Here is a 26,067-nt window from a genome sequence, read left to right on the forward strand (position 1 = left end):
TTGTTTTTCATACTGTTAACTGGTTAGTATGTCAGAAGTTATACGGTGTGAATGGTGTGGGCTGGTATGAATCTTGCCCTTGGATTACCAAAAATCCTTTCCTCGTACTGTCCGTCTCCTCTGGGCACAGTTTCTCTAACTGAGGTCTGGAGGAGGAGCATAGAGGGAGGAGCCAGTGCACACCCATACCTAAAGTTCTTTCTTAAAGTGCCCATGTCTCCTGCGGAGCCCGTCTATCCCCATGGTCCTTACGGAGTCCCCAGCATCCTCTACGGACTACGAGAAAAAGATTTACCGGTAGGTTTAACAAATTGTTTTCATTTACGACCTAGAGGATACTGGGGTCCATTTAGTACCATGGGGTATAAACAGGTCCACTAGGAGCCATGGGCACTTTAAGAATTTGATAGTGTGGGCTGGCTCCTCCCTCTATGCCCCTCCTACCAGGCTCAGTTTAGAAAATGTGCTCGGAGAAGCCGGTCACGCTTATGGAAGCTCCTGAAGAGTTTTCTGCATTTATTTTCTATGCTTGTTATTTTCATGGAGGGCTGGTTGGCACCATCCTGCCTGCTTCGTGGGACTTAGGGGGGGGAACGGCCCAACCTCTTGAAGGGTTAATGGTCCCGTTGCCCACTGACAGGACACTGAGCTCCTGAGGGAACTATTCGCAAGCCCCATCACGGCAAGCGTACATTCCCACAGCACGCTGCCACCCCTAACAGAGCCAGAAGAGTGGTGAGTACTGAGCCGGCATCCCGGTTAGCGGGGCGCCGGCCATTATGGCGGCACGAGGGTACGGAGACGCACGGCTTCTAAACGGGGCGGAATGCATCTCCAGACACAGTACACAACTGCGTCTCAGTACACTGTACACAGTACCCAAACTAGCCTTAAAACGGTTCTGCTCCATATTAAGCCATTGAAGGGGCGGGGCTTCACTATGAGGGGATCCAGCAGCTCACCAGCGTGGACACAGATGCTGACTGACAGGGATGTGCAGCTCTGCCGGTGTGACTCCAAATTACCTCAGCGGTACCAGGGTATCTTAGCAGGGGAGGGGGACCGATTATTATTGTACTAAGTCCCCTATCCGGGTACTTAGTCTGCGACCTGGCTAAGCTTGGCATTAGTGGTAATGGCGCGGTGGGGGCTGGCTCCAAACAACTCTGTCTCTCCCTGAAAGGCTCTTTGTGGGTTACTTGTGCTTAACCTTTTCGTGTGTGTGTGTGCTGTCACATTTACATTGTCAGGCAAAGAGTGTGTTTCTTGTACAGCGGAGTGTTTCTCTTCCCCCGGGAGCTCACTACTGGGTACTCTGGGTTCACAGAATAGCGGGGCTGAACCGGAGTGGGTTAATTCTCTTAAAGGAATGATCTCCGCTCTTTCTACAAAACTGTCCCGCAATGAGAAAGAGACGCAATACTTAAAACAGACTGTGGATGAGTTTATGAACAGAGCCTCAGTCCCCAAAACAGCGTCTCATTCCCCTCCCATTTGTCCGCAAAAGCGATCTCTGGCCCATATCTTGCAGTCTGACTATTGACGCTGACAGATCAGACATGGAGGAGGGTGAGGTGGATTTGAAGGGGGGGGGGGGGGGAGGGGGATGCGGCTCTGTCACAGGGAATACAGGCTCTTATAGAGGCTATCAGAGATGTTCTGCATATTCCTGATAAGGTGTCAGAGGAGATTGAGGAATCTTATTTTAGTGTAAAAAAGAAATCCTCAGTCACCTTTCCTTTGTCAAAGGAATTGAATACCCTGTTTGAAGAACCATGGGTTAATCCTGATAAGAAATTTCAGATCCCTAAAAGGTTGCTCTTATCTTTTCCTTTTCCTCTGGAGGATAGGAAAAAATGGGAAAATCCACCGATAGTGGACGCATCAGTCTCTAGGCTGTCACGTAAAATTGTATTGCCTGTTCTTGGTGCAGCCTCCCTGAAAGACATGGCTGATCGTAAAATTGAGACTACACTCAAATCATTGTACACAGCTGCTGGGGTGGCCCAAAGACCCACTATTACATGTGCGTGGATCACAAAAGCCATTGCAAAATGGTCAGGTAACCTTATTGAGGAGGGGTAAGATTCCTTGTCTAGGGGGAATGTTGTTTTACTCCTGCAGCATATATAGGACTCTGCGAACTTTATGGTGGAAACCATAAAAGAAATAGGCTTGCTTAATGCATGCACCACCGCTATGGCAGTGTTGGCACGCAGGGGCTTGTGGCTACGCCAGTGGACTGCTAAACTGGACTCCAGGAAAGGCGCGGGAAGCCTACCATTCACAGGAGAGCCCTTATTTGGAGATGAACTAGACAAATGGATCTCCACAGCTACTGCGGGTAAGTCTACGTATCTTCCTTCCGCAGCCCCCCCAACCAAGAAAACTTATTCAGCTTCTAAGTTGCAGTCCTTTCGGACGGCCAAGTTCAAGGGCAAATCCAGAAGTGCTTCTACGTCAAGAGGTAAACCACGCAAACCAGCAACTGCCAGTGTTCAGGAACAGAGCTCCGGCTCTGCTTCCTCAAAGCATTCAGCATGACGGTGGGCCGCAATGCCTGGAAGGCTGCCAGGTGGAAGCCCGACTACAATTCTTCAGTCAGATCTGGTCCAGTTCGTGACAGGATTCCTGGGTCATAGATCTTATTTCCCAGGGCTACAGACTGGAGTTCCAGGAGCTCCCACCTTACAGATTCTTCAAATCAGGCTCACCAGTTTCACAAGAGGCAAGTATAACTTTACAGCATGCCATCCAAAATCTGGTACAGACTCAAGTCATTGTTCCAGTTCCACCTCATCTGCAAAACAAGGGGTATTATTCCAACCTGTTTGTAGTACCGAAACCGGACGGTTCGGTAAGACCAGTTTTGAACCTCAAGTCGTTGAACCCGTACTTACGAGTGTTCAAATTCAAGATGGAGTCTCTGAGAGCGGTGATCTCAGGTCTAGAGGAAGGGAAATTCCTAGTGTCTCTGGATGTCAAGGATGCGTACCTTCACATTCCGATCTGGCCACCTCATCAGGCTTATCTACGGTTTGTAGGACTGTCACTACCAGTTCCAGGCCCTGCCATTTGGTCTCTCCACGGCACCGTGGGTGTTCACCAAGGTGATGGCAGAGATGATGTTTCTCCTTCGCAAGCAGGGAGTGAACATAATTCCGTACTTGGACGATCTTCTGATAAAGGCACCGTCCAGGAAAAGGTTGTTGGGCAGCATTGGTCTCACAACCAAACTACTCCTGGATCACGGGTGGATTCTAAATCTCCCGATATCTCATTTAGAGCCAACTCGGAGGCTCCCATTTCTGGGAATGATACTGGACACAGAGTCGCAGAAGGTTTTTCTTCTGTTGGAAAAGACATTGGTAATCCAGTCGCTGGTTCCTGGATGTCCTGAAGCCAACCCGGATATCGGTGCATCTATGCATTTGCCTTCTGGGGAAAATGGTGGCCACTTACTAGGCGCTTCAGTACGGAAGGTTTCATGCAAGGCCCTTCCAGCTGGATCTGTTGGACAAATTGTCCTGATCGCATCTTCACATGTACCAGAGGATACGTCTGTCGCCAAAAGCCAGGATCAGCCTTCTTTGGCGGCTACAGACTTCTCACCTCGTCGAGGGTCGGAGGTTCGGAATTCAGAACTGGATTCTGTTAACCACAGACGCAAGCCTCAGGGGTTGGGGAGCAGTCACTTGGGGGGGCAGTTTCAAGAAAGATGGTTAAGTCAGGAAGTCATCCTTCCAATTAACATTCTGGAACTCAGGGCCATATACAACGCCCTTCTGCAACCTTACATCTTCAAGATCGGGCCATTCAGGTCCAGTCGGACAATATGCCAGCAGTAACGTACATAAACCGACAGGGCGGAACGAAAAGCAGAGCAGCAATGTCAGAGGTGTCAAGAATTCTCCTCTGGGCAGAAAGAAATGCTGTGGCGTTGTCAGCCGTTTTCATTCCGGGAGTAGACAATTGGTAAGCAGACTTCCTCAGCAGACACAACCTGCACCCCGGAGGAGTGGGGCCTTCACTCAGAAGTGTTCAGGTGCTTGACACATCGATGGGGATAATCACAGATCGACATGGTGGCCTCTCGTCTGAACAAGAAGCTCGGGCTCTATTGTTCCAGGTCGAGAGACCCACAGACAGTGGCGATAGACGCTGTGACGACTCTATGGGTCTATCAGATGGTGTACATGTTTCCTCCACTGCCGCTGATCCTAAGAATTCTTAAGCGAATAAAAAGGGAAAAGGTTCAAGCAATACTCATTGCTCCGGACTGGCCAAGAAGGGCCTGGTACACGGACCTTCTGGAGATGCTCTTTGAATATCCGTGCCCTCTACCTCTTCGCGAGGATCTTCTGCAACAGGGCCCGTTCGTCTATCAGGACTTAACGCGGCTACGTTTGACGGCATGGAGGTTGAACGGCTGATACTAGCCAGGAGAGGGATCCCTAACAAGGTTATCCAGACTATGATCCAAGCCAGGAAGAGGGTAACGTCTACGCATTACCATCGTATTTGGAAGAAATACGTCTCTTGGTCTGAGAGCAGAAATTATTCTGCGGTGGAATTTCATCTGGGACTTTTTCTGCAGTCAGGCGTGGATGTGGGCCTGCATCTGGGCTTCATAAAAGTCCAGATTTCGGCATTGTCCCTTTTCTTTCAGAAACGGTTAGCTTCTCTCCCTGAGGTCCACAAGTTCTTGAAAGGGCTTCTGCACATTCAACCTCCCTTTGTGCCTCCCACAGGACCTTGGGATCTCAATTTGGTGCTGCAGTTCCTCCAATCGGACTGGTTTGAACTGTTACAGGAGGTGGACGTAAAATATCTTACGTGGAAGCCCGTCACACTGTTGGCCTTTGCTTCAGCAAGACGTGTGTCGGAGCTGGGGGCTTTGTCTCACAAAAGTCCCTATTTGATTTTCCATGAGGACAGAGCTGAACTCAGAACTTGTCAGCAATTTCTTCCTAAAGTGGTGTCTGCGTTTCATATCAACCAACCTATTGTGGTTCCGGTTGTCACCGTCACCTCAGCTACTTCAAAGTCTTTGGATGTTGTGAGGGCTTTGAAGGTGTGTGTCAAGCGAACAGCTCGTTACAGAAAATCGGACTCGCTGTTTGTTCTTTATGATCCCAATAAAATTTGGTGTCCTGCGTCAAAGCAGTCCATTACACGCTGGATCAGGCTTACTATCCAGCATGCTTATTCCACGGCAGGTTTGCCATGTCCAATATCTGTACAGGCCCACTCTACTAGGTCGGTGGGTTCTTCCTGGGCGGCTGCCTGGGGTGTCTCAGGTTTGAACACATTCGCTAAGTGCTACAAGTTCGATACTTTGGCCTCTGAAGACCTTCAGTTTGGTCAATCAGTTCTGCAGGAACCTCAGCACTTTCCCACCCGGTTTGGGAGCTTTGGTACATCCCTATGGTACTAAATGGTCCCCAGTATCCTCTAGGACGTAAGAGAAAATAGGATTTCTCTGACGTCCTAGTGGATGCTGGGAACTCCGTAAGGACCATGGGGAATAGCGGCTCCGCAGGAGACTGGGCACAACTAAAAGAAAGCTTTTAGACTACCTGGTGTGCACTGGCTCCTCCCACTATGACCCTCCTCCAAGCCTCAGTTAGATTTCTGTGCCCGGCCGAGCTGGATGCACACTAGGGGCTCTCCTGAGCTCCTAGAAAGAAAGTTTATTTTAGGTTTTTTATTTTACAGTGAGACCTGCTGGCAACAGGCTCACTGCATCGAGGGACTAAGGGGAGAAGAAGCGAACCTACCTGCTTGCAGCTAGCTTGGGCTTCTTAGGCTACTGGACACCATTAGCTCCAGAGGGATCGACCGCATGGAACTGGCCTTGGTGTTCGTTCCCGGAGCCGCGCCGCCGTCCCCCTTACAGAGCCAGAAGCAAGAAGAGGTCCGGAAAATCGGCGGCAGAAGACATCAGTCTTCACCAAGGTAGCGCACAGCACTGCAGCTGTGCGCCATTGCTCCTCATGCACACTTCACACTCCGGTCACTGAGGGTGCAGGGCGCTGGGGGGGGCGCCCTGAGCAGCAATAAAAACACCTTGGCTGGCAAATATATCACAATATATAGCCCCAGAGGCTATATATGTGATAAATACCCCTGCCAGAATCCATAAAAAAGCGGGAGAAAAGTCCGCGAAAAAGGGGCGGAGCTATCTCCCTCAGCACACTGGCGCCATGTTCTCTTCACAGTGCAGCTGGAAGACAGCTCCCCAGGCTCTCCCCTGCAGTTTGCAGGCTCAAAGGGTTAAAAAGAGAGGGGGGGGGGCACTAAATTTAGGCGCAATATTGTATATACAAGCAGCTATTGGGAAAAATTCACTCAATATAGTGTTAATCCCTAAATTATATAGCGCTCTGGTGTGTGCTGGCATACTCTCTCTCTGTCTCCCCAAAGGGCTGTGTGGGGTCCTGTCCTCAGTCAGAGCATTCCCTGTGTGTGTGCGGTGTGTCGGTACGGCTGTGTCGACACGTTTGATGAGGAGGCTTATGTGATGGCAGAGCAGATGCCGATAAATGTGATGTCGCCCCCTGTGGGGCCGACACCAGAGTGGATGGATAGGTGGAAGGTATAAACCGACAGTGTCAACTCCTTACATAAAAGGCTGGATGACGTAACAGCTATGGGACAGCCGGCTTCTAAACCTGCGCCTGCCCAGGCGTCTCAAAGGCCATCAGGGGCTCAAACGCCCGCTCCCTCAGATGGCAGACACAGATGTCGACACGGAGTCTGACTCCAGTGTCGACGAGGTTGAGACATATACACAATCCACTAGGAACATCCGTTACATGATCCCGGCAATAAAAAATGTGTTACACATTTCTGACATTAACCCAAGTACCACTAAAAAAGGGTTTTATGTTTGGGGAGAAAAAGCAGGCAGTGTTTGGTTCCCCCATCAAATGAGTGAATGAAGTGTGAAAAAGCGTGGGTTCCCCCGATAAGAAACTGGTAATTTCTAAAAAGTTACTGATGGCGTACCCTTTCCCGCCAGAGGATAAGTTACGCTGGGAGATATCCCCTAGGGTGGATAAGGCGCTCACACGTTTGTCAAAAAAGGTGGCACTGCCGTCTTAGGATACGGCCACTTTGAAGGTACCTGCTGATAAAAAGCAGGAGGCTATCCTGAAGTCTGTATTTACACACTCAGGTACTAGACTGAGACCTGCAGATAGTGCTGCTGCAGCGTGGTCTGTAACCCTGTCAAACAGGGATACTGTTTTGCGAACATAAGACGTCGTCTTATATATGAGGGGTGCACAGAGGGATATTTTGCCGGCTGACATCCAGAATTAATGCAATGTCCATTCTGTCAGGAGGGTATTAGAGACCCGACACTGGACAGGTGATGCTGACTTTAAAAGGCACATAGAGCCTTATAAAGGTGAGGAATTGTTTGGGGATGGTCTCTGGGACCTCGTATCCACAGCAACAGCTGGGAAGAATTTTTTTTTACCTCCGGTTTCCTCACAGCCTAAGAAAGCACTGTATTATCAGGTACAGTCCTTTCGGCTTCAGAAAAGCAAGCGGGTCAAAGGCGCTTCCTTTCTGCACAGAGACTTAGGGAAGAGGGGAAAAAGCTGCACCAGTCAGCCAGTTCCCAGAATCAAAATTCTTCCCCCGCTTCCTCTGAGTCCACCGCATGACGCGGGGGCTCCACAGGCGTAGCCAGGTACGGTGGTGGGCCGCCTCAAAAATTTCAGCGATCAGTGGGCTCGCTCACAGGTGGATCCCTGGATCCTTCAAGTAGTATCTCAGGGGTACAAGCTGGAATTCGAGGCGTCTCCCCCCCGCCGTTTCCTCAAATCTGCCTTGGCGACAACTCCCTCAGGCAGGGAGGCTGTGCTAGAGGCAATTCACAAGCTGTATTCCCAGCAGGTGATAGTCAAGGTGCCCCTACTTCAACAAGGACGGGGTTACTATTCCACACTGTTTGTGGTACCGAAACCGGACGGTTCGGTGAGACCCATTTTAAATTTGAAATCCTTGAACACATACATAAAAAAATTCAAGTTCAAGATGGAATCGCTCAGGGCGGTTATTGCAAGCCTGGAGGAGGGGGATTACATGGTATCCCTGGACATCAAGGATGCTTACCTACATGTCCCCATTTACCATCCTCACCAGGAGTACCTCAGATTTGTGGTACAAGATTGCCATTACCAATTCCAAACACTGCCGTTTGGACTGTCCACGGCACCGAGGGTCTTTACCAAGGTAATGGCAGAAATGATGATACTCCTTCGAAAAAAGGGAGTTTTAATTATCCCGTACTTGGACGATCTCCTTATAAAGGCGAGGTCCAAGGAGCAGTTGTTGGTCGGAGTAGCACTATCTCGGGAAGTGCTACAACAGCACGGATGGATTCTATACATTCCAAAGTCACAGCTGGTTCCTACCACACGCCTACTGTTCCTGGGAATGGTTCTGGACACAGAACAGAAAAAAGTGTTTCTCCCACAGGAGAAAGCCAAGGAGCTGTCATCTCTAGTCAGAGACCTCCTGAAACCAAACCGGTATCGGTGCATCACTGCACACGAGTCCTGGGAAAAATGGTAGCTTCTTACGAAGCAAAATTCCATTCAGCAGGTTCCATGCAAGAACCTTTCAGTGGGACCTCTTGGACAAGTGGTCGGGATCGCATCTTCAGATGCATCGGCTGATAACCCTGTCTCCAAGGACCAGGGTATCTCTACTGTGGTGGCTGCAGAGTGCTCATCTTCAAGAGGGCCGCAGATTCGGCATACAGGACTGGGTCCTGGTAACCACGGATGCCAGCCTTCGAGGCTGGGGGGCAGTCACACAGGGAAGACATTTCCAAGGACTTTGGTCAAGTCAGGAGTCGTCCCTACACATAAATATTCTGGAACTGAGGGCCATTTACAATGCCCTAAGTCTGGCAAGGCCTCTGCTTCAAAACCAGCCGGTACTGATCCAATCAGACAACATCACGGCAGTCGCCCTTGTAAACCGACAGGGCGGCACAAGAAGCAGGATGGCGATGGCAGAAGCCACAAGGATTCTCCGATGGGCGGAGAATCACGTCTTAGCACTGTCAGCAGTGTTCATTCCGGGAGTGGACAACTGGGAAGCAGACTTACTCAGCAGACACGACCTACACCCGGGAGAGTGGGGACTTCATCCAGAAGTCTTCCAACTGTTAGTAAACCGTTGGGAAAGGCCACAGGTGGACATGATGGCGTCCCGCCTAAACAAAAAACTAGATATTGCGCCAGGTCAAGGGACCCTCAGGCAATAGCTGTGGACGCTCTAGTGACACCGTGGGTGTACCAGTCGGTTTATGTATTCCCTCCTCTGCCTCTCATACCAAAGGTACTGAGAATAATAAGAAAACGAGGAGTAAGAACAATACTCGTGGTTCCGGATGGGCCAAGAAGAGCTTGGTACCCAGAACTTCAAGAAATGATATCAGAGGACCCATGGCCTCTACCGCTAAGACAGGATCTGCTACAGCAGGGGCCCTGTCTGTTCCAAGACTTACCGCGGCTGCGTTTGACGGCATGGCGGTTGAATTCCGGATCCTAAAGGAAAAAGGCATTCCGGAGGAAGTCATTCCTACGCTGATAAAAGCCAGGAAAGAAGTAACTGCAAACCATTATCACCGTATTTGGCAAAAATATGTTGCGTGGTGTGAGGCCAGGAAGGCCCCAACAGAGGAATTTCAGCTGGGTCGTTTTCTGCACTTCCTACAGTCAGGAGTGACTATGGGCCTAAACTTGGGTTCCATTAAGGTCCAGATTTCGGCTCTGTCGATTTCTTCCAGAAAGAACTGGCTTCACTGCCTGGAGTTCAGACATTTGTAAAGGGAGTGCTACATATTCAGCCCCCTTTTGTGTCTCCTGTGGCACCTTGGGATCTCAAACGTGGTGTTGAGTTTCCTAAAATCACATTGGTTTGAGCCACTTAAAACTGTGGATTTGAAATATCTCACGTGGAAAGTGGTCATGTTATTGGCCTTGGCTTCGGCCAGGCGTGTGTCAGAATTGGCGGCTTTGTCATGTAAAAGCCCTTATCTGATTTTCCATATGGATAGGGCAGAATTGAGGACTCGTCCCCAGTTTCTCCCTAAGGTGGTATCAGCTTTTCACTTAAACCAACCTATTGTAGTGCCTGCGGCTACTAGGGACTTGGAAGATTCCAAGTTACTGGACGTAGTCAGGGCCTTAAAAATGTATAGTTCCAGGACGGCTGGAGTCAGGAAAACTGACTCGCTTTTTATCCTGTAGGCACCCAACAAAATAGGTGCTCCTGCTTCTAAGCAGACTATTGCTCGCTGAATTTGTAGCACAATTCAGCTGGAGCATTCTGCGGCTGGATTGCCGCATCCTAAATCAGTAAAAGCCCATTCCACGAGGAAAATGGGCTCATCTTGGGCGGCTGCCCGAGGGGTCTCGGCTTTATAACTTTGCCGAGCTGCAACTTGGTCAGGGGTAAACACGTTTGCAAAATTCTACAAATTTGATACCCTGGCTGAGGAGGACCTTGAGTTCTCTCATTCGGTGCTGCAGAGTCATCCGCACTCTCCCGCCCGTTTGGGAGCTTTGGTATAATCCCCATGGTCCTTACGGAGTTCCCAGCATCCACTAGGACGTCAGAGAAAATAAGATTTTACTCACCGGTAAATCTATTTCTCGTAGTCCGTAGTGGATGCTGGGCGCCCATCCCAAGTGCGGATTGTCTGCAATACTTGTATGTAGTTATTGCCTAACTAAGGGTTATTGTTGAGCCATCTGTTGAGAGGCTCAGTTATATTTCATACTGTTAACTGGGTATAGTATCACAAGTTATACGGTGTGATTGGTGTGGCTGGTATGAGTCTTACCCGGGATTCCAAATCCTTCCTTATTGTGTCAGCTCTTCCGGGCACAGTATCCTAACTGAGGCTTGGAGGAGGGTCATAGTGGGAGGAGCCAGTGCACACCAGGTAGTCTAAAAGCTTTCTTTTAGTTGTGCCCAGTCTCCTGCAGAGCCGCTATTCCCCATGGTCCTTACGGAGTTCCCAGCATCCACTACGGACTACGAGAAATAGATTTACCGGTGAGTAAAATCTTATTTTAAATTACCTACCGGTAAATCTATTTCTTGTAGTTCGTAGAGAATACTGGGTGCCCGCCCAGTGCTTCGTCTTCCTGCACTGTTACTTGGTTAAGTAATGTTGGTTCAGCCGTTTCTGTTCCTGTTTCAAGTTTGGTTAGCTTGGCTTTCCTCTTGTTGTGTGTGCTGGTTCGGAATCTCACCACTATCCTCATCTATCCTTCTCTCAAAGTATGTCCGTCTCCTCGGGCACAGTTTCTTAGACGGAGTCTGGTAGGAGGGGTATAGAGGGAGGAGCCAGCCCACACTATCAAATTTTTAAAGTGCCCGTGGCTCTTAGTGGACCCGTCTATACCCCATGGTACTAAATGGACCCCGGTATCCTCTACGGACTACGAGAAAAGGGTTTACCGGTAGGTAATTAAAATCCTATTTTTCCCATATCATGGCTGCAAAAATACATAGGTCTGAGACTTTTCATGGATTCTATGGGGGAAATTCAAATGTTTGAAAAGTCGGAAGGGTGTCTGTTTTTTCCTGTCTATTAGATAGGAAAAAACAGACTCCCAACTGACTTTTCAAACATTTGAATCTCCCCCTTTGTGTTTTTCACAAGAAACTTGAAAAATTTTCAGATGTAAAAATCTGGTTTAATTGGTTACCATGAAAATATTTGCAAACAAAAAAACATTTGGATAAAAAAAATTTTTTCGCGGCTTAAACATTTTCAGCTCTTATTGGATACCCCCTCCCCCAAATGTAAAATGTATAGGGTGGGACTTAAACCAACTTCCATAAAATCTGAAGCAATAAGTTGTTTATTGGTATGAGATTGTGCAATCCTGTAACAAGAGTCTAGTCTCATACCATAGGGTAGCATGAAAAGATTTTTGAAGTAAAAACCATTGGTGCGATCAGGTAGTGTCTGTGTAGCTTTCTCATACATATAAATAGTTCTTCAGTTTCTTCAATCCTAAAGGAATTAGGGTTGGAGTCCTAAAGGAATATATGAAGCGATTGCCAACGGCGAATAGTCGCAGTCTGGCACGCCATGAAGCAAGTCGCATCGTGGTAAGATGAGCATGGTTACATATACTCTGTATATATAATATATAATCAAATGTTCTTTGTGTAAGATGCCTCTCACCGCCTATAGTAGGAACTGATCAGTCCCAATAGCAACGGTAGCCAGATGTAAAACGGGGTGTTTCTGAACACAAGTAGAGTGCATGTTTAGTTATCAGAATGTCCTCTGGCTAAAGGACACACCACTCAGCTTGGCACATTCAGTACCATAGTGGTGGTCACCTGACACAGTGCTACTCAGTGTTAATGTAAAAGCTGCTAATACCGCAGCATGCAAAGTGCTCCAGCACCAACAATACACCACAACTGTGACACTCACTTGGAGATACAATTGGCTTCGGCAGCATTGTTGAATAAACACAGGCACAATGGTATGCTCCCGTATTAATTGCAAGCAGCGGTACAGCTGAGATGTGACAACGATACGCAGAGTTCTTCAGTAAAACTCAGTCCCAGAAATATTCCTCAAAAGGCCATTTTAAAATGTTATAATTTAGTCTATATGTTTTTATGAATGATTTGAGCTTTATCATAATTAAACTCCTAAAAGAAAAGAAAAGAAAAAGTAGACCTTTTTTTTTTTTTTGCTGTGTATTGATAGAAACTGTATATATTGAGCATGCATTGCTTTTAATTTCTTTAAAGGACCATTTTCTTCAAATGGACTTAGTTCACCACCACAGTTGGACATCTTCGACATGCAACCTGTTGAAGACGTTGTAAAGGCTACTCCTTCCTTTAACACTTCCACATTTTCTTCTAAGCAGACAATGGGACTGATCAGTGGTAAATATAATTTCACGGACTGTAAATTTGTTATTTATCAATTTTTTGTTTGGCTTGCAAGAGATGGTACATATTTGCAGAAAAAATAAAATCCATGCTTTTATGAACCATTTGCAAACTGGTTTCACGGTTTTCAAACTGCTCCATGCAGTCTCTTTGTATCTGTAATACAGAACCATTTGTTTTATATTAATTACAATTTAAAATGGCGGCGGAGGAAGGGCTGGAGGTCCAATCAGAATTTGCAAGAGATTTCTCGAAAGTCCTAGTGGATACTGGGGTGACATTAGTACCATGGGGTATAGATTGGGTCCATTGGAGCCTGGCACTTTAAGAAATCAGTCAGTGTGTGCTGGCTCCTCCCCTCTATGCCCCTCCTGCAGACTCAGTTTAGAATAATGTGCCCAAGGAGCTGAGTGCATTCTCTGGAGCTCCAGAGAGTATTCTTCAGACTTTGTTAGTTTATTATTTTCAGGCAGCACTGGTTGGCAACCAGTCTGCCTGCGTTGTGGGACTTTGGGGGGATGGGGCACCGAACCAACTTAGTATAGAGTTAATGGTTCATATCCACGCTGACAGGACACTGAACTCCTGAGGCACTGTTTCTCATGCCCCAGGGTGTGAGCCCACGCCGGCAGCATGCTGCAACCCCTATCAGATGCCGAATAGACGTGGTGCGGTGAGTACTACACCAGGGTCCCGATTAGCGGGTCCCCGGTGACAATGGCGGCTTTAGGGCGCGGCGGTCACCGGGCCTTGAGCTGCGGAATTCCGGTATGAATGGTCAACCATGTTATAGTCGGCAGTCATTAGGTCGACCACTATTGGTCGACATTGGCATGGTCGACGTGGACGTGATGATGCAATTGCGCAAGGTGGGAGTCAACATAGTCCCATACTTGGACGATCTAATAAAGGCTGTATCCAGGGAACAACTGCTGTCTCTAGAGGAACCCTGGCCTCTGCCGCTACTCAAGGACCTTCTTCAACAGGGACCGTTTGTCTATCCAGACTTACTGCGGCTACGTTTGACGGCTGGTAAGTTGAGAGGGAGATCTTAGCTAGAAAAGGTCTCTCATCCAAGGTTATTTCCACTATTGTCCAGGCCCGTAATGTGGTCACGTCCAAACATTACCACCGTATCTGGAAGAAATATGCCTCGTGGTGCGAGGGTAGGAAATATCCTCCTGCAGAATTTCGACTTGCCTGTGTTCTGCTTTTCCTGCAAGCAGGTGTGGATAAAGCTCAGGACTCGTCCACAATTTCTGCCAAAGGTGCTATCGACTTTTCACATTAATCAACAGATAGTGGTTCCGGTACGGTCTGACTTATCGGTTGCTCTAAAGTCCTTGGATGTTGTGAGGGCTTTGAAGATTTACGTCAATAGGACTGCTCGCCGCAGGAAGTCTGACTCCCTTTTTGTTTTTTATGACTCTACCAAGATTGGTCGTCCTGCTTCTAAGCAGTCCATTGCTCGTTAGCTGTGGTTAACAATTCAACAAGCCTATGCTTCGGCAGCATTGCCGCTGCCGAGTTCTATCCAGGCCCACTCCACATGGTCAGTGGGATCTTCCTGGGCGGCTGGCCAGGGCCTCTCGGCCTTACAGTTGTGCCATGCAGCTACCTGGTCTGGTTCGGACACGTTTAAGTTCTCTGGGTTCGACACCTTGGCCAGTGATGACCTTCAGTTTGGTCAGGTGGTTTTACAGGGATCTCAGTACTCTCCCACCCTTTCTGGGAGCTTTGGGACTTCCCCATGGTACTAATGTTACCCCAGTATCCACGGGTGGTCTTCAGTATGCCGACTGACGGGATCCCGGCGCACAGTATACCGGCGCCGGGATCTCGACAGCCGGCATACCGACACTTATTCTCCCTCGTGAGGGTCCACGACCCCCCTGGAGGGACAATAAAATAGCGTGGCGCGCCACCGTGCCCGTAGCGTGGCGAGCGCAGCGAGCCCGCAAAGGGTCTCATTTGCGCTCGCCACACTGTCGGTAAGCCGGCGGTCGGGCTCCCGGCGCCGGTATGCTGGTCGCCGGGAGCCTGACCGCCGGCATACCATAGTGAACCCGTATCCACTAGGACGTTAGAGAAAATAGGAATTTAATACCTACCAGTAATTCCATTTCTCGTAGTCCGTAGTGGATGCTGGGCGCCCGCCTCAGTGCTTCATTCCTGCTTACCTGGGTGTAAGTGTTCTTGGTTGGGTCTGCTGTTGCTGTCCCTGTTCCATGTTTGGTTAGCGTTGCTATCCTTTATTATAGTTAGCGTTGCTTTCCTCTGTTCTGGTTAGCTCTGTTATCTTCATTATTGTTGTGTGTTGGTTCGTTACCTCACCGCTATTTGTGTTTATAGCCTTCTCTCAAAGTATGTCCGTCTCCTCGGGCACAGTTTTTCTAGACTGAATCTGCAGGAGGGGCATAGAGGGGAGGAGCCAGCACACACTGACTACTTTCCAATGGATCCGATCTATACCGCGTGGCACTAATGTCACCCCAGTATCCACTACGGACTACGAGAAAAGGAATTACTGGTAGGTATTAAATTCCTATGTTTTCTGCTCCTCTCCTCCCTGCTACAACAGTACCAGTTTACAGCCAGAGCAATGAAAACAAAAAAATGGGTCCCTGCTAGTGGAATTAGCAGGTTACAGTAATGCATGCAGTAGATGTTTGTGCAGCTTTCATTTACTACACTTCTCTCTCAGATTATAATCTGCTTTATCCTCTCTCAGTAAATGAATGCATTCATTATGAAGAACTACATATATCCAAATACTGACATGTAAGAAGTTTCATTACAGTATCTCCATTGATCATTCTATTAAGTAGCTGGTCTGACTGTGTATGGATTTGTTTACAGCAGATGTGGCTGCTTTTTATACACTATCGTAGTTATGTTTCCCCACCTCTCTTATGACATTAATGGAATACTGGTGCATGTAACTGTTTCACACACACAAAGTTTCTTACATTTTTTTAAATCTAAACCGGGAAGCGTACAGAATGCAAAAAAGGGAAGATGGTGGAGGGGAATGCAACAAGCAAAGGATATGATTACAGTAGAATTCATGTTTCAAGTCTAGCAAATTGAAAAGCAAAGAATAAAACCTTAGATGACATGATAATCTGGATATGTGTCCCAAAATGTTGAACAGCCAGAGATTACCGTAGAAGTCTGTGGGGGGATCCGGTCTGAAGATAGACAGTGTCTAGGTCGACAATGTTTAGGTCGACCACTATAGGTCGACAGTCACTAGGTCGACATGGATGGAAGGTCGACAGGGTTTCTAGGTCGACAGGGTTTCTAGGTCGACATGTGCTAGGTCGACAGGTCTAAAGGTCGACATGAGTTTTTTTAAAAAAAAATTTGGGGGGGGGGGATTTTTTCATACTTAACGATCCACGTGAACTACGATTGGAACGGTAAAGTGTGCCGAGCGAAGCGAAGGCACCACGCCCGAATCATGGCGAGCCATGCGAGGGGACGCGGTGCACTAATTTGGGATCCCGGTCACTCTACGAAGAAAACGACACAAAAAAAAAAAAAAATCCTCATGTCGACCTTTAGACCTGTCGACCTAGCACATGTCGACCTAGAAACCCTGTCGACCTTCCATCCATGTCGACCTAGTGACTGTCGACCTATAGTGGTCGACCTAAACATTGTCGACCTAGACACTGTCGATTTGATGAACCACACCCGTCTGTGGGGTGGGGAAGGAGCAAGAACTGAGAAACAAAAGAATTGTTCATAAAAGCAAGGTGCTAGAATAAAATGGAAGGAGAGGGCAGGACATGGATTGTAGCGAATAAAAGTCTGTCATCAAGTACATTGAAGCACAATCTGCTGTGTGTCCTGAATGTAAAATCCAGGAAGATCGAACGCTGTCAAATTTATGGGGACTTTTGTGTAGTATGCTTGTAGATTTATTACATTTTGCAGCTATTAAGAATGTATCAGCATTGAGTGTGGGCAGAACTGTCGCCGCGATAAGTATGTGCCTACTGCATAGAGCCGCTCTCTGCAATGTATACTAGCAGCAGTGCGCTGAGCCGAGGAGAGCCATGCATAATGCAACTCTACTCTTTGCATGTAAGAGAGGGCGGAAGTGGCGGGTGATGCTGGATGTTGTTTAGAACAGGGTGCTGTAATAGCATTAAGATTGAGCGCACTCTGAACGCCCTGCCCGGCCTCCTTCAGCAGAATCCCCCGTCTGGGTTTAGCGCCAAGCATGGGAGTCTAATCCATAGCATCACAGCTCTTGGCTCAAGACAGGTAGACTGGTTTAAAATATTAAAATAGTACATGTCCTGGGATGTCTCTTGTTGTCAGTGGGAGAACAGGTGCTGGGATGGCTCTGACTGTAATAGTGAGTACAGGTGCTGGGGTGTCTGATTCAGTCGTACTACATGTTTTGGGGGTGTGTCTGTTAGTGGGAGTACAGTGCTGGAGTGAGTCTTGCTGTCAGCATGGATACATGTGCTATGTTTTCTCTGCCTGTCCGTAAGGATACAGGTGCTGTAGTGAGTGGGAGGGCACTACTGTGTGGCATTATGTGTATAAGTGCATTAGTACTGTGGCATAACGTACATAAGAGGTACTACTGTGTGGCATAATGTGCTATAAATGGCATTAATACTGTGTGGCATAATGTGCTGTAAATGGCATTAATACTATGTGGCATAATGTGCTATAAAGGGTATTACTACTGTGTGGCATATCATGAATAAGGAGCTCTACTGTGTGGCATAAAGTGTATAAGGTGTACTATTGTGTGGTGTAATGTTAATAATATACACTAATAATGTGACATAACTTAAGTAAGGGGTAGTTCTGTGTGGCATAACGTTAATAAGGGGAACTACTGTGCAGTGTAATGTAAATAAGGTTACACTACTGTGTGGCGTAATTTGAATTGGGGGTACTATTGTGTGGCCATACCTCTTCCCCATGAGACCACTCCTCTGTTTGTTCTCTAGTGAACTGTGGACTGGGTCGCATCTGAAGGAGTCTCCATAGGAGACCACTGAGGGGAGGGGTTTTTGCATTGTGTAAATTCCAAAGGAGAGGAAGTGACAAGGGGATGCCAAGAATGTTGAACCATCATGGGTCACCAGGAGGTGGAAGGGGACTGACCTGCAATACTTGATCTTGTGTTTCTTAAAGTTTTGGTGACGTTGATAAGGTCTTCATTTCTGCAATGTTGAGGGAGCCAGATCTTGGAAAATCTGGATTTTTAAGGGCCCAGTTAGGGAACAACAGGAAAGAACTGAAGACAAGAGGATTCTCCGCTGTTTTATTGTAAATATAATCTAATTAATCCCTTGGAGATTGATGTTGGAGAAGTATAGCTCTGGGGGCTTTCCCAGCAATCTTTATTGAATTACACAAATTGGACAGACACTGCAGGTCGAGACCTTCCAAGAACTGGGACAGAAAGGCTATCCCCCCCCCCCCCCCCCCCCAAAAAGGCTCAAATTGTCAGGGTTTTTTTTTTTAGGAGTGAATTAGGTGAAGAACATTAATGTAACCTTATCCCACATGATTTTAGTGGGGGAAAAAATGGGGGGAGTGAAAAAAATGTTTTGTTTTTTTTTATAATTCCCCCTCAAGACAAAACATTGGAACATCGGTAACATCGCGACCATCGTGACATTACTCTTCACTCCCCAGAAAGCTGCCAGGTACACGGGGGAGGGGAGTTTACACTTTCCCAGCGGCTGCTGTTGTCTGCAGCCGCTGGGTGGGGGTCCTGCCGTGCTGACCGATCAGCAATGATCGGCAGCACTGCATTACTGAGAGGAGGGTGCAGGGAGACAGAGGAACCTTCCGGTTCTTCTGAGAGCCGCAGCGGAGGGAAGTTTCCCTTCCCTGCAGCTGCTAACACTTTTTATCTGACTGGTCGCTTCCTGTGCGACCAGGTCAGCTAAAGCACTTGCTGGTGTGGTCGCATCTGATGCTACCGTGCCAGGCAAGTGGTTAAACAGACTCTGGAAAGTTTCTTATACATATGCTGTTTCTGTGAGATTTGGTTTCAGAGGGGGCAATTCAATTGTTTATGGGGTTAATTTAGAGTTGATCGCAGCAACAAATTTGTTAGCAGTTAGGCAAAACCATGTGCACTGCAGGTAGGGCAGATATAACATTTGAAGAGAGAGTTAGATTTGGGTGGGTTATTTTGTTTCTGCAGGGTAAATACTGGCTGCTTTATTTTTACACTGCAATTTAGATTTCAGTTTGAACACACCTCACCCAAATCTAACTCTCTCTGCACATGTTATATCTGCCTCCCCTGCAGTGCACATGGTTTTGCCCAACTGCTAACAAATTTGCTGCTGCGATCTACTCTGAATAACCCTCAATATGCGCCTGATCTCCCTTCTAATATCACTTTTCTCTATCGTCCTAGTGGATGCTGGGGTTCCTGAAAGGACCATGGGGAATAGCGGCTCCGCAGGAGACAGGGCACAAAAAGTAAAGCTTTTCCAGATCAGGTGGTGTGCACTGGCTCCTCCCCCTATGACCCTCCTCCAGACTCCAGTTAGATTTTTGTGCCCGGCCGAGAAGGGTGCAATTCTAGGTGGCTCTCATAAAGAGCTGCTTAGAGAGTTTAGCTTAGGTTTTTTATTTTACAGTGATTCCTGCTGGCAACAGGATCACTGCAACGAGGGACAGAGGGGAGAAGAAGTGAACTCACCTGCGTGCAGGATGGATTGGCTTCTTGGCTACTGGACATAAGCTCCAGAGGGACGATCACAGGTACAGCCTGGATGGTCACCGGAGCCGCGCCGCCGGCCCCCTTGCAGATGCTGAAGTAAGAAGAGGTCCAGAATCGGCGGCTGAAGACTCCTGCAGTCTTCTAAAGGTAGCGCACAGCACTGCAGCTGTGCGCCATTTTCCTCTCAGCACACTTCACACGCAGTCACTGAGGGTGCAGGGCGCTGGGGGGGGGGCGCCCTGGGAGGCAAATGTAAACCTATATAAAGGCTAAAAATACCTCACATATAGCCCCCAGAGGCTATATGGAGATATTTAACCCCTGCCTGTATTCACAAAATAGCGGGAGACGAGCCCGCCGAAAAAGGGGCGGGGCCTATCTCCTCAGCACACGGCGCCATTTCCTCTCACAGCTCCGCTGGTCAGGACGGCTCCCAGGTCTCTCCCCTGCACTGCACTACAGAAACAGGGTAAAACAGAGAGGGGGGGCAAATTTAATGGCAATATCTTGATATATATAAAGCAGCTATAAGGGAGCACTTATTATAAGGCTATCCCTGTCATATATAGCGCTTTTTGGTGTGTGCTGGCAGACTCTCCCTCTGTCTCCCCAAAGGGCTAGTGGGTCCTGTCTTCGTTTAGAGCATTCCCTGTGTGTCTGCTGTGTGTCGGTACGTGTGTGTCGACATGTATGAGGACGATATTGGTGTGGAGGCGGAGCAATTGCCAAATATGGGGATGTCACCTCCTAGGGGGTCGACACCAGAATGGATGCCTTTATTTATGGAATTACGGGATAGTGTCAACACGCTAAAGCAGTCGTTTGACGACATGAGGCGGCCGGACAATCAATTAGTGCCTGTCCAGGCGCCTCAAACACCGTCAGGGGCTGTAAAACGCCCTTTGCCTCAGTCGGTCGACACAGACCCAGACACAGGCACTGATTCCAGTGGTGACGGTGACGAATCAACCGTATTTTCCAGTAGGGCCACACGTTATATGATTTTGGCAATGAAGGAGGCGTTACATTTAGCTGATACTACAGGTACCACTAAACAGGGTATTATGTGGGGTGTGAAAAAACTACCTATAGTTTTTCCTGAATCAGAAGAATTAAATGACGTGTGTGATGAAGCGTGGGTTGCCCCTGATAAAAAGCTGATAATTTCAAAGAAATTATTGGCATTATACCCTTTCCCGCCAGAGGTTAGGGAGCGCTGGGAAACACCTCCTAGGGTGGACAAGGCGCTAACACGCTTATCAAAACAAGTGGCGTTACCTTCTCCTGAGACGGCCGCACTTAAAGATCCATCAGATAGGAGGATGGAAAATATCCAAAAAAGTATATACACACATGCAGGTGTTATACTACGACCAGCTATAGCGACTGCCTGGATGTGCAGTGCTGGGGTAGTTTGGTCAGAGTCCCTGATTGAAAATATTGATACCCTGGACAGGGACAATATTTTACTGTCGTTAGAACAAATAAAGGATGCATTTCTTTATATGCGTTATGCACAGAGGGATATCTGCACACTGGCATCACGGGTAAGTGCTATGTCCATTTCGGCCAGAAGAGCTTTATGGACGCGACAGTGGACAGGCGATGCGGATTCAAAACGGCATATGGAAGTTTTGCCGTATAAAGGGGAGGAGTTATTTGGAGTCGGTCTATCAGATTTGGTGGCCACGGCTACAGCCGGGAAATCCACCTTTCTACCTCAAGTCACTCCCCAACAGAAAAAGGCACCGACTTTTCAACCGCAGCCCTTTCGTTCCTTTAAAAATAAGAGAGCAAAGGGCTATTCATATCTGCCACGAGGCAGAGGTCGAGGGAAGAAACAGCAACAGGCAGCTCCTTCCCAGGAACAGAAGCCCTCCCCGGCTTCTACAAAAGCCTCAGCATGACGCTGGGGCTTCTCAAGCGGACTCGGGGACGGTGGGAGGTCGTCTCAAAAATTACAGCGCGCAGTGGGCTCACTCGCAGGTAGATCCCTGGATCCTGCAGATAATATCTCAGGGGTACAGGTTGGAATTAGAGACAGATCCACCTCGCCGTTTCCTGAAGTCGGCTTTACCAACGTCCCCTTCCGAAAGGGAGACGGTTTTGGAAGCCATTCACAAGCTGTACTCTCAGCAGGTGATAGTCAAGGTACCTCTTCTACAACAAGGGAAGGGGTATTATTCCACTCTATTTGTGGTACCGAAGCCGGATGGCTCGGTAAGGCCTATTCTAAATCTGAAGTCCTTGAACCTGTACATAAAGAAGTTCAAGTTCAAGATGGAGTCACTCAGAGCAGTGATAGCGAACCTGGAAGAAGGGGACTTTATGGTATCCTTGGACATCAAGGATGCGTATCTCCACGTTCCAATTTACCCCTCACACCAGGGGTACCTCAGGTTCGTTGTACAAAACTGTCACTATCCGTTTCAGACGCTGCCGTTTGGTTTGTCCACGGCACCTCGGGTCTTTACAAAGGTAATGGCCGAGATGATGATTCTTCTTCGAAGAAAAGGCGTATTAATTATCCCATGCTTGGACGATCTCCTAATAAGGGCAAGGTCCAGAGAACAGCTAGAGATGGGATTAGCAATATCTCAAGAGGTGCTAAAGCAGCACGGATGGATTCTGAATATTCCAAAATCCCAATTAATGCCGACAACTCGTCTGCTGTTCCTAGGGATGATTCTGGACACGGTTCAGAAAAAGGTTTTTCTTCCCGAGGAAAAAGCCAAGGAGTTATCCGACCTGGTCAGGAATCTCCTAAAACCAGGAAAGGTGTCTGTACATCAATGCACGCATCTTCAGATGCACCTGCGGATAACCCTGTCTCCAAGGACAAGGGTATCTCTTCTGTGGTGGTTGCAGAGGGCTCATCTATTGGAGGGCCGCAGATTCGGCATACAGGATTGGATCCTGGTGACCACGGACGCCAGCCTGAGAGGCTGGGGAGCAGTCACACAAGGAAGAAACTTCCAGGGAGTGTGGTCGAGCCTGGAAAAGTCTCTTCACATAAACATTCTGGAACTAAGAGCAATCTACAATGCTCTAAGCCAGGCGGAACCTCTGCTTCAAGGAAGACCGGTGTTGATCCAGTCGGACAACATCACGGCAGTCGCCCATGTAAACAGACAGGGCGGCACAAGAAGCAGGAGTGCAATGGCAGAGGCTGCCAGGATCCTTCGCTGGGCGGAGAATCACGTGATAGCACTGTCAGCAGTGTTCATCCCGGGAGTGGACAACTGGGAAGCAGACTTCCTCAGCAGACACGATCTTCACCCGGGAGAGTGGGGACTTCATCCAGAAGTTTTCCACATGCTAATAAACCGTTGGGAAAGACCAATGGTGGACATGATGGCGTCTCGCCTCAACAAAAAACTGGACAGGTATTGCGCCAGGTCAAGAGATCCGCAGGCAATAGCTGTGGACGCGCTGGTAACACCTTGGGTGTACCAGTCGGTGTATGTGTTTCCTCCTCTGCCTCTCATACCAAAGGTATTGAGAATCATACGGCAAAGCGGAGTAAGAACGATACTAGTGGCTCCGGATTGGCCAAGAAGGTCTTGGTACCCGGAACTTCAAGAGATGGTCACGGACGATCCGTGGCCTCTACCTCTAAGACAGGACCTGCTTCAGCAGGGACCGTGTCTATTCCAAGACTTACCGCGGCTGCGTTTGACGGCATGGCGGTTGAACGCCAGATCCTAAAAGGAAAAGGCATTCCAGAAGAAGTCATTCCTACCTTGATTAAGGCAAGAAAGGAAGTCACCGCGAAGCATTATCACCGCATTTGGCGGAAATATGTTGCGTGGTGCGAGGATCGGAGTGCTCCGACGGAGGAATTTCAACTGGGTCGTTTCCTACATTTCCTGCAATCAGGATTGTCTATGGGTCTCAAATTGGGATCTATTAAGGTTCAAATTTCGGCCCTGTCAATATTCTTCCAAAAAGAATTGGCCTCAGTTCCTGAGGTCCAGACTTTTGTCAAAGGAGTACTGCATATACAGCCTCCTGTGGTGCCTCCGGTGGCTCCGTGGGATCTAAATGTAGTTTTAGATTTCCTCAAATCCCATTGGTTTGAACCACTAAAAAATGTGGATTTGAAATATCTCACATGGAAAGTGACTATGTTACTGGCCCTGGCGTCCGCCAGGAGAGTATCTGAACTGGCGGCTTTATCTTATAAAAGCCCTTATTTAATTTTCCATTCGGATAGGGCAGAGCTGCGGACGCGTCCGCATTTTCTCCCTAAGGTGGTATCAGCGTTTCACCTGAACCAGCCTATTGTAGTGCCTGCGGCTACAAGCGACTTGGAGGACTCCAAGTTGTTGGACGTTGTCAGAGCTTTAAAAATATACATTTCAAGGACGGCTGGAGTCAGAAAATCTGACTCGCTGTTTATACTGTATGCACCCAACAAGTTGGGTGCGCCTGCTTCTAAGCAGTCGATTGCTCGTTGGATTTGTAACACAATTCAACTTGCACATTCTGTGGCAGGCCTGCCACAGCCTAAATCTGTTAAGGCCCATTCCACAAGGAAGGTGGGCTCATCTTGGGCGGCTGCCCGAGGGGTCTCGGCATTACAACTCTGCCGAGCAGCTACGTGGTCAGGGGAGAACACGTTTGTAAAATTCTACAAATTTGATACCCTGGCAAAGGAGGACCTGGAGTTCTCTCATTCGGTGCTGCAGAGTCATCCGCACTCTCCCGCCCGTTTGGGAGCTTTGGTATAATCCCCATGGTCCTTTCAGGAACCCCAGCATCCACTAGGACGATAGAGAAAATAAGAATTTACTTACCGATAATTCTATTTCTCGGAGTCCGTAGTGGATGCTGGGCACCCATCCCAAGTGCGGATTATCTGCAATACTTGTACATAGTTATTGTTAACTAATTCGGGTTATTGTTTAGGGAGCCATCTTTCAGAGGCTCCTCTGTTATCATACTGTTAACTGGGTTTAGATCACAAGTTGTACGGTGTGATTGGTGTGGCTGGTATGAGTCTTACCCGGGATTCAAAATCCTCCCTTATTGTGTACGCTCGTCCGGGCACAGTACCTAACTGGAGTCTGGAGGAGGGTCATAGGGGGAGGAGCCAGTGCACACCACCTGATCTGGAAAAGCTTTACTTTTTGTGCCCTGTCTCCTGCGGAGCCGCTATTCCCCATGGTCCTTTCAGGAACCCCAGCATCCACTACGGACTCCGAGAAATAGAATTATCGGTAAGTAAATTCTTATTTTTGCACATTTCTGCTTGCCAGCCTTGACGGGCGACCAGCACTGACAGCCTCTGGTGCAAACATTTGATCCCCCCCCCTCAAAGTACTCCGTTTGTTCCTTGAGAACTTCATTGTCAGATCTCATCCTGATCAGTAACTTCCTGGATGTGACTGACTGTATCTCCTGTTCTCAATACCAAGGAATCTATCTCCGGTTTGATATTGGTAAATAAGGGAAAGTACTACAGGTTGAGTATCCCTTATCCAAAATGCTTGGGACCAGAGGTATTTTGGATATCGGATTTTTCCGTATTTTGGAATAATCGCATACTATAATGAGATATCATGGTGATGGGACCCAAGTCTAAGCACAGAATGCATTTATGTTTCATATACACATTATACACACAGCCTGAAGGTCATTTTAGCCAATATTTTTTATAACTTTGTGCATTAAACAAAGTGTGTGTACATTCACACAATTCATTTATGCTTCATATACACCTTATACACACAGCCTGAAGGTCATTTAATACAATATTTTTAATAACTTTGTGTATTAAACAAGGTTTGTGTACATTGAACCATCAAAAAACAAAAGTTTCACTATCTCACTCTCACTCCAAAAAGTCCGTATTTCGGAATATTCCGTATTTCTGATATTTGGATATGGGATACTCAACCTGTATTTTCATTTGTGTAGTATGTGGAATCCTTATGCCTTGTGAGGCAAGTTCACAATAAGAGTGACTACTTGCGCCATCTAACTCCAAATCTGGAGTTCTGTGTGATTTGAGTTGTGACTGCTTGTTTTTTTTATTTTTTTTCACTTTAAAAAGCCAGAGGAATCAGGAACTGCAGACTCTTTATATAGTTTTGGCATACAAAGTTGGAAAAGTTGTAGACTTTGGTAATAACTCGCAGAGAGATGAAGAGCTTATCGTGAAACAAGTGGGATCAGGAAGGAGTTCTGGCCAATTCACACACCTTCCCAGTTCTCCCAATATGCCAGATTTTACAGGACGCTTCTTTAGAAGTGCCACAAAAACTGGTCTGCACACCCTGAGGTGCTTTTATAGGCGATACCTCTTGTATGCTTCACCGCCAATTGCATTATAGCAGATTAGAAGGGGAGGAATATTCCTTGGAAAGGTGTAAATGCCAGTT

At 47.8% G+C, this 26,067-nt stretch overlaps 1 protein-coding gene across 9 annotated transcripts in view; it reads left to right on the forward strand.

Annotated features, from left to right (window-relative positions):
• LOC134948960 (phosphatidylinositol-binding clathrin assembly protein-like) overlaps nt 1-26,067 on the forward strand; it is a 340,585-nt gene that overhangs the window by 221,347 nt on the left and 93,171 nt on the right. For 5 of the 9 annotated variants that reach the window (XR_010183069.1, XM_063937265.1, XM_063937266.1 and 2 more), the window contains exon 13: nt 12,817-12,957. The exons of the other annotated variants lie outside the window; for them this stretch is intronic. Coding sequence is in view for 4 of the 5 variants with exons in the window: in XM_063937265.1 (XP_063793335.1) it covers nt 12,817-12,957 (141 nt within the window). In the remaining variant the exon portion in view is untranslated. The remainder of the gene's footprint in view (nt 1-12,816; nt 12,958-26,067) is intronic. 9 annotated transcript variants of the gene reach the window in all.

The sequence above is a fragment of the Pseudophryne corroboree genome, chromosome 8 (genome assembly GCF_028390025.1).
Source record: "Pseudophryne corroboree isolate aPseCor3 chromosome 8, aPseCor3.hap2, whole genome shotgun sequence".
NCBI classification, from domain to species: Eukaryota; Metazoa; Chordata; class Amphibia; order Anura; family Myobatrachidae; genus Pseudophryne; species Pseudophryne corroboree.